Consider the following 17,310-nt stretch of genomic DNA (forward strand, 5'->3'; position numbering starts at 1 on the left):
TCTATCCGACTATCGTAATCTTGAAAAAGAGCTGGGCTGTGGTTCAAAGGGGGTCTAGCCAGGGGTTGAAAGCAGCTGTATCTAAAGCTACAAACGCTCGAAACTCCGACTGTGTTCTAATTACAGCCAAAAGTATGGTTTAACGAAGTTAATAGCCCAACAGTTTCGGCCATTTGAATTGAATAAAAGCGAAAGGTGAAAAACTGAAATGATAATCTTAAGTCTTGCCTACCTTTATGCTGGCACGACAAGAGGACAGCAAATTACTTTAAAACATCTTGAAGGCTACTTCTTCACAGTTGCTAGCGCTTGGTGAAACATCGACATGGAATAATTGACGAACAAAAATATTTTTGATTATTGTGATCTAGCAATAACCTCACCCGACACAATTTCATGGACTCCAAACAACCAATCAGACAAGACGATCGGGGGACCGGACTGCGATTAAGCAACTGCAACCATTGTCGCTCAATCGGTTGCATTTCGTTCGCACAAGCAGTACTCCTGCTTGAACAATGGACAAGAGCTAGAATTGGAAATTGGTCAGAATTAAAAATTCTTGGGTTAGATTGAAGAGCTGTACTTGACTTTGGACGTTATAACTTTACCCTATTCAAACGAGGAGAAGTTAGGAACAAGGAAAACTTCACTAAAGACAGCTTATTCACCTGACCTACAACTTTCAAGTGTACTTTACCAGATTGTCCCTCATAACTTTATCGTGGGAAAAGAAAAACACACACACACACACACATCCAGGCCCCGTGATAGCAATTGCTTGGATAACAACAAATAACTTTTCACTAAGTTTGATAATCCACTTTTTTTGTACCCATTCCTTTGATATGTCGATTATTGCGAAACCGCAATATCTTGGCATTTTTGAAAGAAATTACTTTAAAAGAGACAAGTTAAAGTGTAATTACGGTCAAATTCTCGTTCTGATGGTTTATTACTGACAAAAGATCTCAACAACCAATGCATGAGAGAAAAGAGACTTCTCTTACCTTCGTGACAGTCGAATCATCGCCACAGAGGTGTCAAGACCATGGACAATACCGTCTTTATCGAGGGATGTAGAGACCTTCAGAGGAACGAGACCCAGACGCGCGAGCCACTGGGGTCCAAAGACGCGAGCTGGCGGATTAAACCGGAGGTAAGAGATGGTGCGTGGAGCGACGCGTTTCAATGCGTAGTGTATTCCAATACCCAAACCGGAACCCACATCCAGCACACAGTGTCCTGGTCTACAAGAAGGGAGGAAAGAGGTTTTGTTTATGTACACTTGCTGCGAGTTTATGAGATACAAAAAACCCGCACGGCTTAATAGAGACAGACAAGTGCAATGCTTAACGTCTATGCAAACAATACTACAACCATAGCTGTAGACAGGAGACTGGTTTGAAACATCGTCCTTCACGTTCGAAAAGCTTCAAAACAAATGATATCAGCTTGGCCCAAGACGCTAATGAAAGATACCCTTCATTGAGGTTTTGCCGCATTGGTAATCTTCCCCTATGGACACGTTGATCAACTGTCATTCTGCTGCCTATTTCACGAATAAAAACTAACCTTTTATATCAAAATCAAACCCTGTGTGTTTGATGATACTTAATAATGGCCTTTTACTTATCATTGGAGCGTCGGGTCATACAATTCAACTCCAAATCAACCGTGAAAGATGATGCGACTGAAGAGGGATTTACACAATTATACGGCTTACCGATATGCATATATGCCTACTGTGCGTGGTGAAGACACATGGCTCTACCACTTAAGTAATTTTCATAATATTGTAAGAAAAAAGAACAAAGGATGCGCAGTGGTTCGTTAATAACAAGCTTCATATTTCGCACCAGATCTATGCAGTTTACTCGACGGGAGAAGGTGTGCAAAAAAAGTGCGAATAATTTACCTACTTGAGATCGCACTTTTCCACTGCATACCGGTTTAGTGGACGATTGAGGAGACGGAAGACGAAGAATTTGAGGAGGACCGAGGGCAAACCCAGATCAGGACACTTGAGACCCCTTGCAAATGCGGCTGAAATAGTGCGTGACATGTTGGTGGACTAGTTGAAAAGAGAGGCGAAAAGGAAGGAGAGGGGAATTAGACACTGGCATTCAAGGTCATACAAGGTGAACCCTGATAGGTTGGCTAACCAATGTATATCGCTGTCCCAATTTCAGACAAGTGAAAAAAATTACAAGAGTAGTAATAAGGGGGCTTTGAGAGCACTTTCGTGCATTTTATTACGTGTTGCAGTAGAATACATCTCTCTTGAAGTATCCACAAGAAGTTAAAGAGTAAGTATGAAATAGCTACGACTAACAAGCGGGTAGGTAGGAGGTCAAAATATATGCGGGTGTATGGTGGCTGCTAAAACTGGTGCCTTCTAGTCTTTTAAATAGCAACCATCTAGACAGAGTGTGGATTACAGAACTGCGCTGAAAGCCATCTTTGAGAGTTGACAAGAGACAGTTCAGTGCTTGAAATAAATGGAAGTGGGGATCTAACCGGGACTTGGACTACCACGATTGACAGGTTATTGAACCTTTTTGTGGTACACAACTCCATTCACATTTTACTTATCCTACAAAAAACATCTAATTTCTCTGCTTTTCAACGTTAACCAAACCTCATCGTAATTGATGCCGCTACCGGAGCAACCCAAACCTCGTGTAGGTAGCTAGTTCCCGGAATCGCAATAGTTCGCTAAAAAGGAACTTCTTAAATCTATGACCCAGATTATGTGGGCCACACTTGAAGCTTGACGTGATAAATGTAAGTTAGTGTCGATTGCATGCACATGGTACAACTTTCAGATTTGTGGCTCAACCAGAAGGTAATGCTAATTCACATGGAAAACTACACAACAGAGGGACTAAAGTGCATCAAAGCACGAGCCGTAGACACTGCGCCCCATCACAATTTTCACGAAATTCCAAACAGCCTGTTGTTGTTCGTAGCATGATTGGCAAACATTACCGCTTTGACGCCTAATAGTTATTCATTGCCGACGCAACACAAGTACCCTCTATTTACATCGAAAGCCTAAATGCTTGTCTAGATCATTCACGAAGGCTAGTAGTCACGGAGAACGGGAAAGAGGTGAAACAAAGAACACAATTATTAAGAAACAGTTAAATATTGTCAAGACACTAAAACAAGCACGCGTAAATGAGCGCAGGCATATGGCTTCAGGAGACAAAAAAAGAAGTGGACAGTTGGGCAACAAACAATATTTATTTTGCAAAGCGGTTTCGAGGAACGCCATTATCGTCGTCATCGGCGCAATACCTCACCAGCTTTAACGAGTTGCTTAAGCGTGGAGGAAATTGAACGTCCAATGAGAAGTGCGATGAGGACAAAGGGTGAAGGGAAGGAGAAAGTTTCAACCGCAAAGCAATTTGTGAGGGTAGTATAAGGATTTGGTTTGGCCCACAAATCAGGCCAATTCAACACACGGTGTTTTGGAAAACTCAGGTTTCACCTAAAAGAGACGAACAAAGTGCACTGTTTTCGTTGAGTATATTAAAATTTCTTAAACTTAGCAGTGTGTGCTTTAAAAAAGGATACTGCAAAATTCACTAGGCACCATTATAAAATCGTGAGTTTACCTACAGAAGGGAGATTAGTGATTAGGAATTACCTTAAAAGCGCATCCGAAAGCGGGGAAAATCCATTCAGACTTCTCAAGGAGACGATCACGGCTTTTGCGCCAAATTGAGAGGCCGGAATTCGCATCGCCACGGAAATCGGTAGGAAAGTAGCTGCCATGGAAGACGCCAGTTCGAGCAGCGTCCTCCTCGTCAGCAAAAATCGATCCGGTTATGGCAATCGATACAGGAGTTTTAGGTACTTCGTCCCCGAGGGAATCATGGGGAGTGATAATACCCTTTACAAAGACAGTCACCTGCTGGTCCATCAACCCAGGGGTGCCAATAACAGAGAGCTAAAATCGATAAAATGCACAAGATGAAACCAAAGTATAAAAGAAAAGGATAGAACATTGACAACGCACATTCTCATCAAATTCGAAAGGCACGGAATCATCCATGAAGTCGTGCTGAATGAAAACATTTCCAGGTTTTTGGATGTCGTGACCGACAATGATCATCTCAGCTTTGGAGAACAAACTGAGACAGCCAACATGTGTGGCTCTTCCGTCAGTGCAGACAACATATTTAACATGTGAGGGATCAGCTACTCCGTGGTTTTTGAGAGCTTCGACCAACGCTGGTCCATCCCATGGTGAGCCCGGATTTATCACCATGTTTCCACACGGACCTCGTACTAGAACGGTGTTACATTGCCGCCTAACATATCCTTCCTCGGCGTTTTCCTCAAAACCTTCACGAAGTAGAGTCACCTCATACGTGTCCAACGACATCAGTTTTTTTTGAAGCAGAGAAATTTTTCCAGAACGTTGTCGAAACGATGGGCTAGATCGTTTCCTAGCTAATGCTTAATTCAGCCAATCCGATTCCAGCATGTAACCACACCTAGGGCTAAGATCGCATGTTTATTCTTCATAAAAACTTCATATAAGTCAGGCCAAAATAATCAGCTTAATATCTGATCGAAAAAGGTGCGTTCAATGAAGCAAATTTAACGAAATTATCACTGTGCTTACATAGACTGAAATAACGTTTTGTTAAGCATTCGGGAAAAAAGAGAAAATTTCGATTGACGAAAAATAAACACACTGTCACAGGTAAATTCCGGGAGGCTTTAGTGGATTGGGGTCAAGATCGCAGGGATTGATGGGAAATTGTGCAATGACTGGGCAAAGAGCATACCACATAAACTGTCGTGTTTTCATACATAGTACAAAGGAGCATAGCTATTATTAAGTAGAGTGAGCATCCCATCACAACAATTTTTGACTTAACTGTTTAAATTTAACAAGGTTTTGAGTAATCAAAGCTTTATTATCCCTTAATTTTGAAGCTTTTAAGGGGAAAAGGATCAGCTCTTTAATTAAATGATTGCAAAAGAATGCAAAAAAAATGGTGTGAGGAATTTTTATGTCGTCGAATAGTCCAGTTACCCCTGAAGCGGATGTGTTATCCTGGATAACTAAATTTCTTTGAATTTTTTCATTTATAGTCACGCATAATTATCCCATTCACTTCGAAGCGCTAGAACTGATGCAAGCAAAGGACCATTGCAGTCAACTACGAAGGTTGCAGCAGAACATGCTTGTCATATTTATTTCTTCGACATCCTCCTGAAACGTTCTACCTCGAGCATGAGGCGCCACCCTGTTTTTACAAAGAATGGAGAAGCTAGGGGTTTTCTGATATTTAAGCAATGCGAATTGCATGTCTTCGCTTATTATATTTTACTATAGTTCTTTTTGCTCAGAAATTCACAGTGACCTTCTAATAAATATGCAAATGGTAAAATTGCTAATGATGACTTTGACGTACTTTTAAATATGCTAATTTTGATCCCAGGCTGCCAGTAATGCGTACGTACGATAGTAATATTCGGTATACGGTTTCCCATGCCTAATCCAGCAGTTCGTGGACTTAACTCGCTTCCACTGAAGGATATTACGGTGGAAGTAAATATAAACAACTATTTCGTGGATGTATCCTCCAAATACAGTTACGAAAACAGCTCCGATGAGCTACTGGAGTCCTCTTTCGTTTTTCCAATCGAATCTGGTGGTGTTGTCTATGAATTTGAGGTTGTAGTTGGCAATGAGAGATTCCTTAGTACTTGCCGTGAGAGAAGTGAGGTATAAGTGTTTTTATTTACTTAACATCCAACACATTCTAGGCTCAATTTATTTACGAGGAAGCAAGTGAAAGAAACCGAACTGTTTTTATTCTGCTTGAAGATGAAGAAATGACTGATGTATTTTCAATGAAAATAGGCAACATTCCACCAAAAGAGAAAGTCTTTGTGAGAATATCATATTTTCAAAAGTTGACAACGGTCAACAGTCTTGTTGGTCTCAAAAAGGAAGATGAAATAATCGCTATATTTTCTTTGCCGGTTCTTATAAACTTGAGATACTCACCAAAAAGTGTGTATTGCACGAATTTAACGAGCATTTAGGTCATACCAATAAGCGAATATTCGGACAGCCACTTCAACCAAAATGGTCCTCTTTGATACCTTATACTTTTCACTTTTCTGCTGCTGTTTCATCCTCGTCTGTCATTAAATCTATAACATCTGCGAATCAGCAACTATCCATTGAGTATCTTGATGAGCATAAGTCCTCAGCAAACGTAGTCTTTAGACTTTCTATTCACTACTATTTTTAGATTGCTCTGTTAAGTCATTTCGACTTTACAGAGGACTTCCAAATGGAAATCGCCTACGATAATGTTAGTACTTTTTCAGCAGTGGAATGCAGCTCAGACGAAAATGGTTTCTTCTCATCTGACTGTGTTCTCGTTAATTTTTTACCACATTTCTTAACCCCCTACCAAACAAATGTTGAAATAATTTTCGTAATCGATCGTTCAGGTGGGTCATTTGCTCTATTCACGCATTTATCAATTTCTAATTAGGAAGCATGGACGGAGACCCCATCCAGCAAGCTGCCCAGTCTCTTTTACTCTTCCTCAAATCCCTTCCAGTCGGATGTCGTTTCCAAATTGTTGGCTTTGGCTCCACCTACAAAATGCTGTTTTCTGAGTGAGTCTTCTCATTTTGCCTTCATTTTCTATCGTCATGTCTTTTGAAGGCCTCAGGACAACACAGAAGAGAATGTCTCCAAAGCGCTTGAGTATCAACGCAACCTTGGAGCAGACATGGGTGGTACTGAGGTTCTCCCTGTCCTTACGGCGGTCTATGCCTCGAAGATGGTTGGATCTGCCGATCGGTGGCGTCGGGAAGTCATTTTTCTAACAGATGGTGGAGTTGTCAATCACGCTGAGGTCAGTTAAGATCAAAACAATTCATAATCTATTAACCATTGATGGTACACTCTCGATAAATGTTTCCAGGAATAAGTTTATTCAAACTTCATTTACTCTTAGTACTATGATTGTGCACTTTTTGCAATATTTTCTGACAAAATTTAGGTGTCGTCGCTCAGCTTCATTGTTTTTTTCGTCTTCACTCTACTTTTTAATGGTTGAGTGGGCTCGCTTCCTTTCATTAACCGGGTGTTCTTAGCAGGCATTTTTCTCTAAAATGACACATTTCCCTGTCTAATTTACTTTTAAAACGGCTAGGTCCTCTTCGTTCATAATCTCTTACCTATCACCAACGGCGTCCTCGGTAAACAAATCTACGTTGTCTACCACAGCTTATATTAAATGTTATAAAAGTGGTTCAGATTAATGAATGAGTGAATTTATTTTCTTATTCAGTAAAATTAACTTCCTTCTTTTAGTTAAGAATCTGGGCATTGGTAGATGCTGTTAAGTATATTTTTTAAGTCCTCACTTCACCAAGACAACTTCTTTATTCAGAGTTAGATGTTTCCTAACTTACCACTCGTACTTTTAATTCTGACCATGATCTTGTTATGACTGGATGTTTTAGAAATATCTAAGGATACGAGTGTTTTTGTCTGGATTATGTGGCCTTTAGACTAATCTTGCCGGTGTGGAGTATGCTTAGTGAGAGGTTGTTTTTTAAGGCTGCCTTTATGCTATCATTTGAAATGTAATAAACTTGTTGCAGTTTTTAAAATTATTACTTCTGACTGACTAAATCATTGCTAAAGAAACTGGTGTACTAATGTGTCAAAACAATGAAGTATTAGTTATTCTTTACACAACATCTGCTCCCACGCTATTAGTTCCCTGCCTTCTATTTCCTACTGATTGTTCAAGTACGTCTTCTTATAGACGTTGATAGTCAACACTCATCCATCCATTCATCCATTTTTTTCCGTTTACTTCCTCACTACTGCTCTCAAGTAATGTTAAATGATTGGCCATTAATATCAAGTTGATATACAGGCAGGTGTCGGTACGGAATCCACTGAACCAGGTCCTGGAGTTCATCCAACACGTCTGTGGATGCGCATCTTATTGCATCCAGGATTACTTTGGAGACGTTTCTTTGAAGCATCGTTGAAACTGATTACCTTTTTTACACTGGTTAGCAGGCGCCATTCGTATGCAATCATGGTAGGCTAGAGGCATTCCCAAACACATCACAATCCATTCAACTATGGAGGTGGAGGGGAGCTGAAGGACTAGTTCCATGCATGGAGCGCTCATAGCTCCACGCCGTCTGTGGAGTTGTTAAATTACAGGGGTCTAGATAGGCTCTCGCATTCTAAGTTGTTATTAAGCCTTGCTACTTACTGTGGCTTGATAGCTTAAAAATCCCCTCGTAGCGCTTAAACGTGACTCTCCGAAACGATTACCTACATCAAATCCTATGTTTCAGTAAATCTTGTTTGTGTAATTCGAATTCCACTGAGAAATGTTAGAGGTGCAAGTAAACCACATTTTAGCTGAACCACTTTTCCTGTAACAATTGAATAAATGGGCTACACGAAAGTACAGGCACCATTTTTATCGGTAATAAAAGGAGATGAGATATTACCTCCCATCTGTACTTGGAACTGCGAGTCGAAGCAACTGTGCATCGAGGGGAATTATAAAAAGTGCTAAAAAATCGTACGGAAATGAAGGCGTTTTGTACTTTCAGATCTATAAAAATGTCAGTGGTTGAGGAACTCGGTAGTCACCGAATTCATTCTGAATTAGTCAACAGGTATCATGCGTCCTATTTAACCTCATTTCCGATACCTTTCATAAAAAAATATGTGTATTTGGGAGCCGGATGGATAAAATGCATCCCGCATCATCAGAAAAATCAAGATGAACTCCATCCAAGATTTTCAACTGTCATTTAGGACGAGGTAACGCTGAGAGTCAAAATTCCTTCAGCCCCAGATGTGTGTCCGAAACCTTGATGATTGCGTAGGTTTATTCGCATGAGCCGAGGGAGCAAATATCAAATGAGTCTTTAGAAATAAAGTTAGACGAATTGAACCCTTGTATGATTCTTTACGGCTTGAGCTAGGGTAGTTTCGGTCTCAAAACCGACACGGAGACTTCATGTATTGTCTCCCAGAATGCGTTCTGATTCAAGATCCATCAAAAGTGGAACAGTGAGTCAGGAGATCGCTTCAAAATTGACTGAATGAATGCAAATCGACTATCTCATCTTGCGATTTTAGGACTGTTTTTTGGATATTTCATCACGGTTGCATAATCAAGAGTCGGGTAAGCGAAAGAAAGCTGTAGATGAGTCTCGAGAGGTGACGCCGAGGCTAAAATTTCTCATTTTTCCCTACAGATAATCGCTCTTGTTCGAGAAAACGCAGGCACCTCGCGTCTCTCCGCCATCGGTTTAGGTCAGGGTGCGAGCACTGCCTTGGTTTCTGGCATTGCCAGAGCGGGCAATGGAAGAGCGCTTTTCGTGCGAGATGAGTAAGGCCTCCTCCCTCCTTTCCTCTGCCTCCCTTTTTGCTCTTTTTAAACCATCCTCTCGCTCACAGGATTCGCTAAAGGCGGGTGATTCGCTGGTAGGGCAATCTGAAGCAAAAAACGCAAAAACTTCATTTTGTTCGTTTGGCCCTGTGTTGGAGTTAAGCGCAACTATTGAATCCTTCCTCATTTGCTCCCACTTCTTTTACATAAGTAAAGGCGACCCAATAAAGACGTGGCCATGATAAGCAGTTTGCAGGTCAAGCAAGTCAAGCATGAAGGAAGCTGCAAGGTGAATGGTAACTCCTCACATCCGGTCATATCCTATGGCTACTTATACCTACCAAGCTGGTACCCTTCCAAATTGGTTACATTGGTGTACGAAACGTATGTGTGAAGGAATTACCGATTCCTCTGCGATTTGATGGTTAATGATAACTATGCCACAGTTATCTCGAAACGTCAGGACTCAGACACGTTACCGTACTTGCATGATCCACGAGATGAGCATCGTGTTTGACAATACTGTCCAAAATAAACTCGCCATTAGTTAACCGCGACCTTATTGTTTCATTTTGAGCTAATAGCTGGCTTATGAATACCAAACCACCACTACTTTGCTAATTTATAGTTTACGACCTCAAAACATGTATTTTGTGCATGCTTACTTAGGAGAAACCTACGGGATGCTATCTTGGATGTCCTAAACTGTTGCCTTCAGCCCTGGCTAACCGACGTGACAGTCGATTGGCGTCTGACTCGCTCCGCTGTGCCCGTTACTTCTATCCTTCATGTGCCCTCCAAAGTGCCGCCCGTGTTTGCGCACACCTTCAGCACCGTTGCCGCGCTAGTTCCACCTGGAAACGGTATTTCTTGCCATCTGTTGCATCTGAGATATATCTCTGAAGGTATTGTAACCCATGGGGGTCTGAAAGTGGCTTTGCCATTAACGCATAGAATGGTTGGGAGCCGATTTGCACGTGCAAGGAACAGGGAAGCCCCATGTGATCAAGTATAGAAATAATATGATGCAGAATCCCCTCATTCTATTGCATGTGTTGTCTTGACTCTCTTCGTGGTCACTCTTCCCCTTTGGCAGTCGCAAACCTCCTCGGATGCATTAAAACTAACCGTCAGAATGAAATGAACATTCGTGACGGCGCATCTTGTGGTGTTAAATGACATTCCGAAATACCACACTTAGTTGTTAAGCAAACTGCGTTCTAGTGGTTCATTTGAATTTCAGCATTTTATTCGCTGAAATAGTCACTGTTACAATCGGCCACCCTTGCCTAACGTGATGCAAGACTATCGTGAATTTGCCCTTTAACCAACAGTTCCGACAAGTTACAAGAAGTAATTGCAGTGAGCTACACACCAAGCCGCACAGACTTTCTTAGTCACCTAACGTTTTACAGTCGGTTTGGATGCATTCCATTTCTGGGTCATGTACCAATTTTGGATTGGCTGGCTGCAACGTCAGTAACAGTTGCGAAGCGATCGTTACACTCGCAGCAGCGAATCTATTTTAAATACTTCGCTCATCACTATATTGGTCTGTTGGTAAAGAAATAGATTTTCCGTACCAATTTTATGAATATATAATATTCTCGGGACCCAATCCAAAGCCAAATGTACATCAATCAACCTGTCGATGTCTCCTTGATGATCTGACATTGGTTGTGGGACTTTCTTGTAGGTGAAATTCGGGACTGAAGAGGATTTGATTTTATCGCTCCCATCCTCCCAATTGGAATTCTTTGCTACCACTCATAGATGCAAACAGATACGTAGTTATCCGTGGCCAATCTGTCCTGTTGCACACTAACATCCGCCCTTGTATGTACGTGGGCCAGCCCGGGCGCAACTAATTAAGATGACAAGCAATTGTGATAGTGAGCTTTTGCATGAGACCAAGTTGCTTGTCAGTGAATGCATAAAATCTGGATCTTGGGCTGCCCACTTGTAGTGGAGATTTCAAGTACAAGTTTTTACGGTGGTGGACCACGTCTAAATGATGCAAACCATCAAAGAACGTTTCAGCTTCCATATGTCAGCGACGGTTGTGATCGTAATGGTTCTCCGTCTACTACCTATCATGAAATTGTACAACAGGCGAGTCTTTCGACGCATGCGGAGTAGACTGTCCAGTTGCTAGCCAAACGTCGGGATAAGTTTTTGTTCCCTTTATAAATCCAATAGTTGGGTTCTAAAGTGAAAGCACCTTGCAGAGGAAGATTGTCATCATTCAAGACATGTCTAAGTATTACTAACCGAAGTCTATGATTTCCTTTTCCAGCTCCTCTTGAGGGTGAAGTTACCCTATCCTTCAAAGTGGCGGGCAAACCCATGACCTTGACAGCTGCGATTCCTCCATCATTGTCTGCGGTGGCGATAGGATTCACTTCCTCTCAGCGCCTGCTGCATCGTTACGCGGCAAGTCTTCAGCTCACCGAACTCATCGATCGATACGGCGGCTCGGGGAGCGACGAGGATCGAGCCAGCGTGGTGAACTTGTCCCTGGCGGCAGGCATTATCTCTCCCTTCACAGCATTTGTTGGTCTGCGACCGAAGCAGCTGCAAAACCGGGGCAAAATTAGCGTCAAGATCCCTTTGGGCGTGCGAAAACACATGTCGGTGGACTGCCTGGATGGAGTGGCACTGTACCCTTCCCAAGGTGCGTTCTAGTTTCCCTAAAACTGAGGCCGATTTGACAAATTGAGTTGCAATGAGTAGACTAGACCAGCACACTGCGTAACTCTCGTTTCAATTTATCACGTTCTCTGCCCGGGTTACATGTGTGATGTCTGGATCTTATCACCTGATTTCAGCGTCACAAATATGAGACATCTGATCCTATCAGTTTTGGGTGATTGGGTTTGTTAAATCATGTTAAAATTCTAATAATTGATGTAGGATGTTCACTTAAATTTGTTCTTCTATGACACCAGTTATAAATAATTTTGCACTACTGTACAAAAACTAAAACCAATAGAAAGCCCAGATTGTGGTGGTCGATTTCCCTCTGAGATTGACCTTGGTAGAAAAAAAGCGCTAAGCGCTGTCATAGTGGCAGGCAGGCAGATTGAAACCCTAGGCAAGGCTGCGTGGGACTCACTTCCATCAGTGGCAATGCATCTAACAAACCCTGACAGAGTTTGTTTTCCATTACCTTCAAATGGGCAGAGTAAACTACTTTCACAGTCACCCCACAAGCTGCATGCTAAAAGAATTGACAGATAACGCTTCCTTTGAAGTAAATCTGACGCAAGTGAATAAAATAAATATGAAGGGGTTTGAAGTACTTCCATTAAACTCCTATTCGTCCTTTAAAGTCATCTGAGCCCCTAATACTGCTTCGCTTCTTATCGGTGCTTCTCACCAGATTTTACGATGTTAGACAAAGGTATTGCAGAGGCCATGACCATTTAACAATGGAGCTAAACTTGAGTGGGGGCATTATCTTGGCATCAAATCTTCGAGCTCACATGCCAAAATCCGGCTTCGTTGCCAAACATTGTTTTGCCCAGCAAAGTGAAGCAGAAGAATTGTTGTTTGACGGAATCACGAGTTGTACGGTGTATATGCACGATTATGCCGTGTTTTAGTCCTCCCTCCTGTATTACCTCTTTTAAGTATTTCTGCTCTTCCTCTACATCGTGATAATATTCCCCGTATTCAACGATTCCTTCAAACAGAGCTGAGCACCGTGGCACCAGCAAGAAGACCGAATTGCAGCGGAATGAAAGGATCCGAACGTGACGTATCTGTATATCTCTTCCTGTTGCATGCGCTTTCCTCGATGGTCTCCGTATTCTATTTTCCGCTCCGGCTGTTGCAATAGCATTTGGATGAATCAAAGGGCAGGAAAGACTATGCCAAGGTGACTTTTGGATCCACCAATGGCAGTTCATTTGTTATGTCTTTCTTTAGCCCACAGCAAGGAGGAGAGTGATCCGGAGAGTGTTGCCTGGACGATGCTTCAAGGCAAATTAAGTGCTTATAGGTGATTTTACCCATCCTGATCCTGTTCCTCCTCTTAACCCTACTTCTCGCCATCTAAGTGCACAAATTCTTTCACTCCTGAATATCCCCTTTTGATAACCGCAGATCTTGAAGATTCCTCTGTTTAAAATCTTCACAGATTCAGGTATCTATACCAGATATATTCCTTCTACGGGGTTATTCCCACTCCATTCAGACGCATGTCTTCCTTGAAGCATCGGGAAATGCAGCTATATTTACCGAGGGGAGCCTATTCCACACCGCTCCCGACAGTGTTATGGCTGAGTTTTTGGTGGTGGGAATCTGAAAGTGGCTTTGTTACACAGAAATAGACTGGAACACCCAACAGCTATCCCTATCTCCCCTTCATCTTATTCTACTGCATCAGCATTAATCGTCCATGCCTTGTATTTCGCGCATACAGTATGTTAACATGGAGGGGAGTTTTTATCACCTTTTCAATCCTGATGCCTTAAAGTCACTTGGCAGTGCCATAATTCTACAAAAGGTCAACTAGACAGCTGCGACCCTAGGCAGTTTTTTGATGGCAATTTAAGGTTCAAGCGATCAAAGTCCAATGCCTGAGAAAAATGATCGCTAATGGGACGAAAAGAAATAAACACTTTAGTGACAAATGGATTCCTGTATTTGCACAGTAGTACAAATTGAATAGGCACAGAAAGCTTCTGAATGCACTTTTCTCCCTAAGGTAATCACTGTCACAGTCAACCGTACTTTCCCAACGATCAATCGCTAGAAGCCGAGAGAAAACCTACCTACAACCGGCCCATTTCCTTGTCTATCCCTAGTGCCAAGAAAAGTTGGTAATCTTTGCATGCATAATTGTGAAGAGGATATTGAGGACGAGGATGAGGCTGTGTTTACCTCTATCCCCTCCCAAAGTACACTTGTCCTCACGTGTCAGACAAGTTGTCCTGTAACAATAAAAATTTTTCCACTGATTAACCAGTCCTGGTTGTTGCTGTAGAAAGCATTTATATTGCGCAGATTTAACTTGTGTCGTGTTGCGTTGAGTCGTTCGGCCATGGCTGTAGTTTGGCCTTCAGTGCGGGAATGATTGTGTCCGTACAACGTCATCATTCATGTCAGGCTCCAGCAGCGCCATTTGATGCCTATCCTTTTTTTCCGGTTAAGTATGCGACTAACAAGGTAGCAATCACTAAATCATCTGAAGATGAACTGCATTTATTGAAGCCTCATTTTGGTCCAAAGATCCTAGCCCGCCAAATCACTCATCCCACTTTTACTCGCAGACAGAAGCCTCAGTCTACGACCCTGCTTTGACACAGTCCTCGAAGAACCTGAAGACGACATCATTCTCGGCATTGCTGAACTCCAGCTCTTCTCCGGGGCCTGGACTTGGACCCACAAGCTCGCTAAGGCCCTCTCTCTACCCTCTGCAAAAAAGGACTGTATTCCAACTCGGGGTGAGGCACCGTCACTCTATCTCACAAACACTCCCCATCCATATCCTTCTTTCCACCCATTCCCATCTTTTAGCCGCCGGCCTCCACGAAGACATTTGGACAACAGCGCTGGTTTTGGCATTTCTACGCCTGAAAGCGATCAAACGGCAGACTGAATGGCAACTGATGGCAAAGAAGGCGCGTGATTGGCTCGATAAGGTCATGGATGAGGAGGCAGCCAATCAAGTGATTGAAGCTGCATGTCAAACTATCGCCGGGACAACCTAAACTAACTAATGAATCGAATTCGCTTGCTTTCTCAAATTCTTTTCGTCCCAAAATAAGCGAAAGCGCCAGCTTATTAAAACATTAAAGCGGTCTATTTATTTACAATGGATTTGAAAAAGGAGAAATCTATTCGCTGCTGCTACCGTCTGAAGAGTATGCGATACCGAGGGGGTTGCCTCCCGAGGGTTCAGGCGAGTTACGCACCTTTTTCGACTCTTCTACGGCTTTCGGTATTGTTGATGCTGGAAGTGGGCGCTTTCTGATGGCATTTCGGATGAGATCACGAGGGTTGGTTGAAGAGGGACCTGGTATCTACAAACAAAGAAGGTGTCCCTTTAAACCCAATGATTTTGGTTCCTAACATTCCTTTAAGGTTTTTCAGAAGGCTTCTTTAAAAACTTTTAGAACGTATTGCAATAATTAAACGGTCAAGGATAGTGGTAGATTATATTTACCGACACCAAAGAAAGGGAGTGATCCAATTAACTATAAATCCCGATTTTTACAAAAGACTACGTGGTCGTGAATGAGGGGGTCTTAACACAAAAAGATAAATACAAATTAAAGAAGCTGTACTAGGATAGGGGGCCATAAAATTTGGAATTTCTTAGGTAGTATGGGAGCCGTTCGAACGGTGGTGTGATGCAGAGTGCAAAGCAATTTAATGCACGTACCATCTCAGCATAGGGGGCAAATAAAGTACATGGTTTTTGAAATACTATATAGGGTAAATGAACATGTTTAGTGAACATCAACTTTGTATTAAAATTAGAACCAGTTGTGGAATCCCTTCACTTAACAGCTAGTAAATAAAATCTCAAACAGCAGGTACTATTTAATGCAAATAAATCAAGAAATATCCTTGAAATAATATGCAACAAAAGAACCAAAACGGGATCAGTAGATCAACCAGCCTTAAAAATTGTTAGTAATTAAGCAAATAAGCGGTGATTAAATGAAAAATGTGGACAGTAAAGGGGAGCAAGCGATTTCACTCACCTGTTGTCCAGACAGTTTCTTTTTTGAGACCGTCTCCGAAGATGAAGTGGCTTCATTGTGCTCCCCATCTCGAGCAGTTGGCCCTTGTATGCCGTCATCGGGATCAAACTTCTCAGCTATTTCAGAAAGCGGAATTCCCTTATTTTTGGCCTCCATAACCTCTCTAATCGTATAGATTAATCATGGGCAAGACATTTGATCTCACTTTATGAAATCCTCATCAGCTTTTTCTTGAGCAGCCTTTTCTGCTTCCTGTTCTTGCCATAATTTCCGCAAGAGAAAGTTGTCCGTTTCCATGGTGGCTTGACGTTTGTTTATTTCCTTCAGATCATCAATTGCCTCCGCAGTCTCCATTTCGTATTTGCTTTGGTTGGTCCGCTTTTCTAAGAGTTTCATTGGATTATTTGCCAACTCTTCCTCCTCCTGAGCAGCTCTCTTGGCTTCCAGCTCTTCTGCAGTTTTAAGAGCCTCAAAATTACGTTTTGCACCACTTTCTATGACGTAGTCATTTGATTCTAAGTCAGTCTAAAGAATCAGATTCAAGATTATAAACGTACTCTCCATATAATTTCAGCACAACATCCGGGACAACGGATATAGAATCTGTAATGACGAAGACCTAGATAGTCGACACCCTCGGCGGTTTCCATCCGCGAGTTGAACTTCTTCGCCTTATAGATATAACCATTACATGTCAAGCAGCGCATATTAAATGGTGCCATAGTTCTTATGTTAAATTGGCGACTTTTGCTCCCACGTTTGAGCCGAGGGATTTTCGATGGATCGTAATCAGGGGGGAAGTATTTCTGAAACAATTAAAATAATAATCGAAACCTACATTAAGAACCTTCCGTTCAGTCATCCTGCGCTTTTCTAATTATGCGGCAAAGCAAAAAATAGCTATAACAAATCAATTGCATCCAAGACGCAAAAGACTCTCTTGGAATACAATGCTTATAAACCCGTAGTAAAAAATCCGTTAAGAAGTTGTATGTAAATGCAAGCATCTGCTTAAATTTTGGTGTAGCAAGGTGGGCGCTGCATATATCAATCAATACTCACTTTTACTCTTTCCTTTTTTTCATTCTTAAAGCAATACAATGCATTGGCTGTTTGTTTAGCAGTCGGTTGTGGTAAAGGGTCACTTCGTCCTAATCAATGTGCCT

At 42.0% G+C, this 17,310-nt stretch overlaps 4 protein-coding genes across 4 annotated transcripts in view; 1 reads left to right on the forward strand and 3 right to left on the reverse strand. All coding sequences in view use genetic code 11, as the record gives it.

Moving 5' to 3' along the window:
- The window catches only part of EGR_07072 (methyltransferase), a gene marked incomplete at both ends in the record, with an annotated part of 4,598 nt that extends 1,306 nt beyond the window's left edge, over positions 1-3,292 (reverse strand). Inside the window, 3 exons of the mRNA XM_024496321.1 lie at positions 1,011-1,250; positions 1,923-2,074; positions 3,164-3,292. Of these exons, the coding sequence (XP_024349248.1) occupies positions 1,011-1,250; positions 1,923-2,074; positions 3,164-3,292 (521 nt within the window). The remainder of the gene's footprint in view (positions 1-1,010; positions 1,251-1,922; positions 2,075-3,163) is intronic.
- Positions 3,293-3,451: 159 nt separating this feature from the next.
- Positions 3,452-4,396, reverse strand: EGR_07073 (Metallo-beta-lactamase domain-containing protein; the record flags this gene model as incomplete). Its single annotated transcript, XM_024496322.1, has 3 exons — positions 3,452-3,496; positions 3,656-3,958; positions 4,028-4,396. The coding sequence occupies 3 exons, from the start codon at positions 4,394-4,396 to the stop codon at positions 3,452-3,454; spliced, it is 717 nt and encodes a 238-aa protein (XP_024349249.1).
- A 1,119-nt stretch (positions 4,397-5,515) lies between these two features.
- Positions 5,516-15,145, forward strand: EGR_07074 (von Willebrand factor A domain-containing protein 5A; the record flags this gene model as incomplete). The annotated part of the gene is made up of 11 exons (XM_024496323.1): positions 5,516-5,752; positions 5,794-6,043; positions 6,076-6,251; positions 6,288-6,492; positions 6,537-6,663; positions 6,713-6,905; positions 9,295-9,428; positions 10,098-10,291; positions 11,725-12,102; positions 14,705-14,878; positions 14,952-15,145. 11 exons carry the CDS (start codon positions 5,516-5,518, stop codon positions 15,143-15,145), a joined length of 2,262 nt encoding a protein of 753 aa, XP_024349250.1.
- Positions 15,146-15,271: 126 nt separating this feature from the next.
- EGR_07075 (Coiled-coil domain-containing protein 94) lies at positions 15,272-17,006 on the reverse strand (the record flags this gene model as incomplete). The annotated part of the gene is made up of 5 exons (XM_024496324.1): positions 15,272-15,457; positions 16,145-16,307; positions 16,350-16,669; positions 16,702-16,950; positions 16,983-17,006. 5 exons carry the CDS (start codon positions 17,004-17,006, stop codon positions 15,272-15,274), a joined length of 942 nt encoding a protein of 313 aa, XP_024349251.1.
- Between the last annotated feature and the right edge of the window lie 304 nt (positions 17,007-17,310).

The sequence above is a fragment of the Echinococcus granulosus genome (genome assembly GCF_000524195.1).
Source record: "Echinococcus granulosus chromosome Unknown EG_S00069, whole genome shotgun sequence".
In the NCBI taxonomy this organism is placed as follows: Eukaryota; Metazoa; Platyhelminthes; class Cestoda; order Cyclophyllidea; family Taeniidae; genus Echinococcus; species Echinococcus granulosus.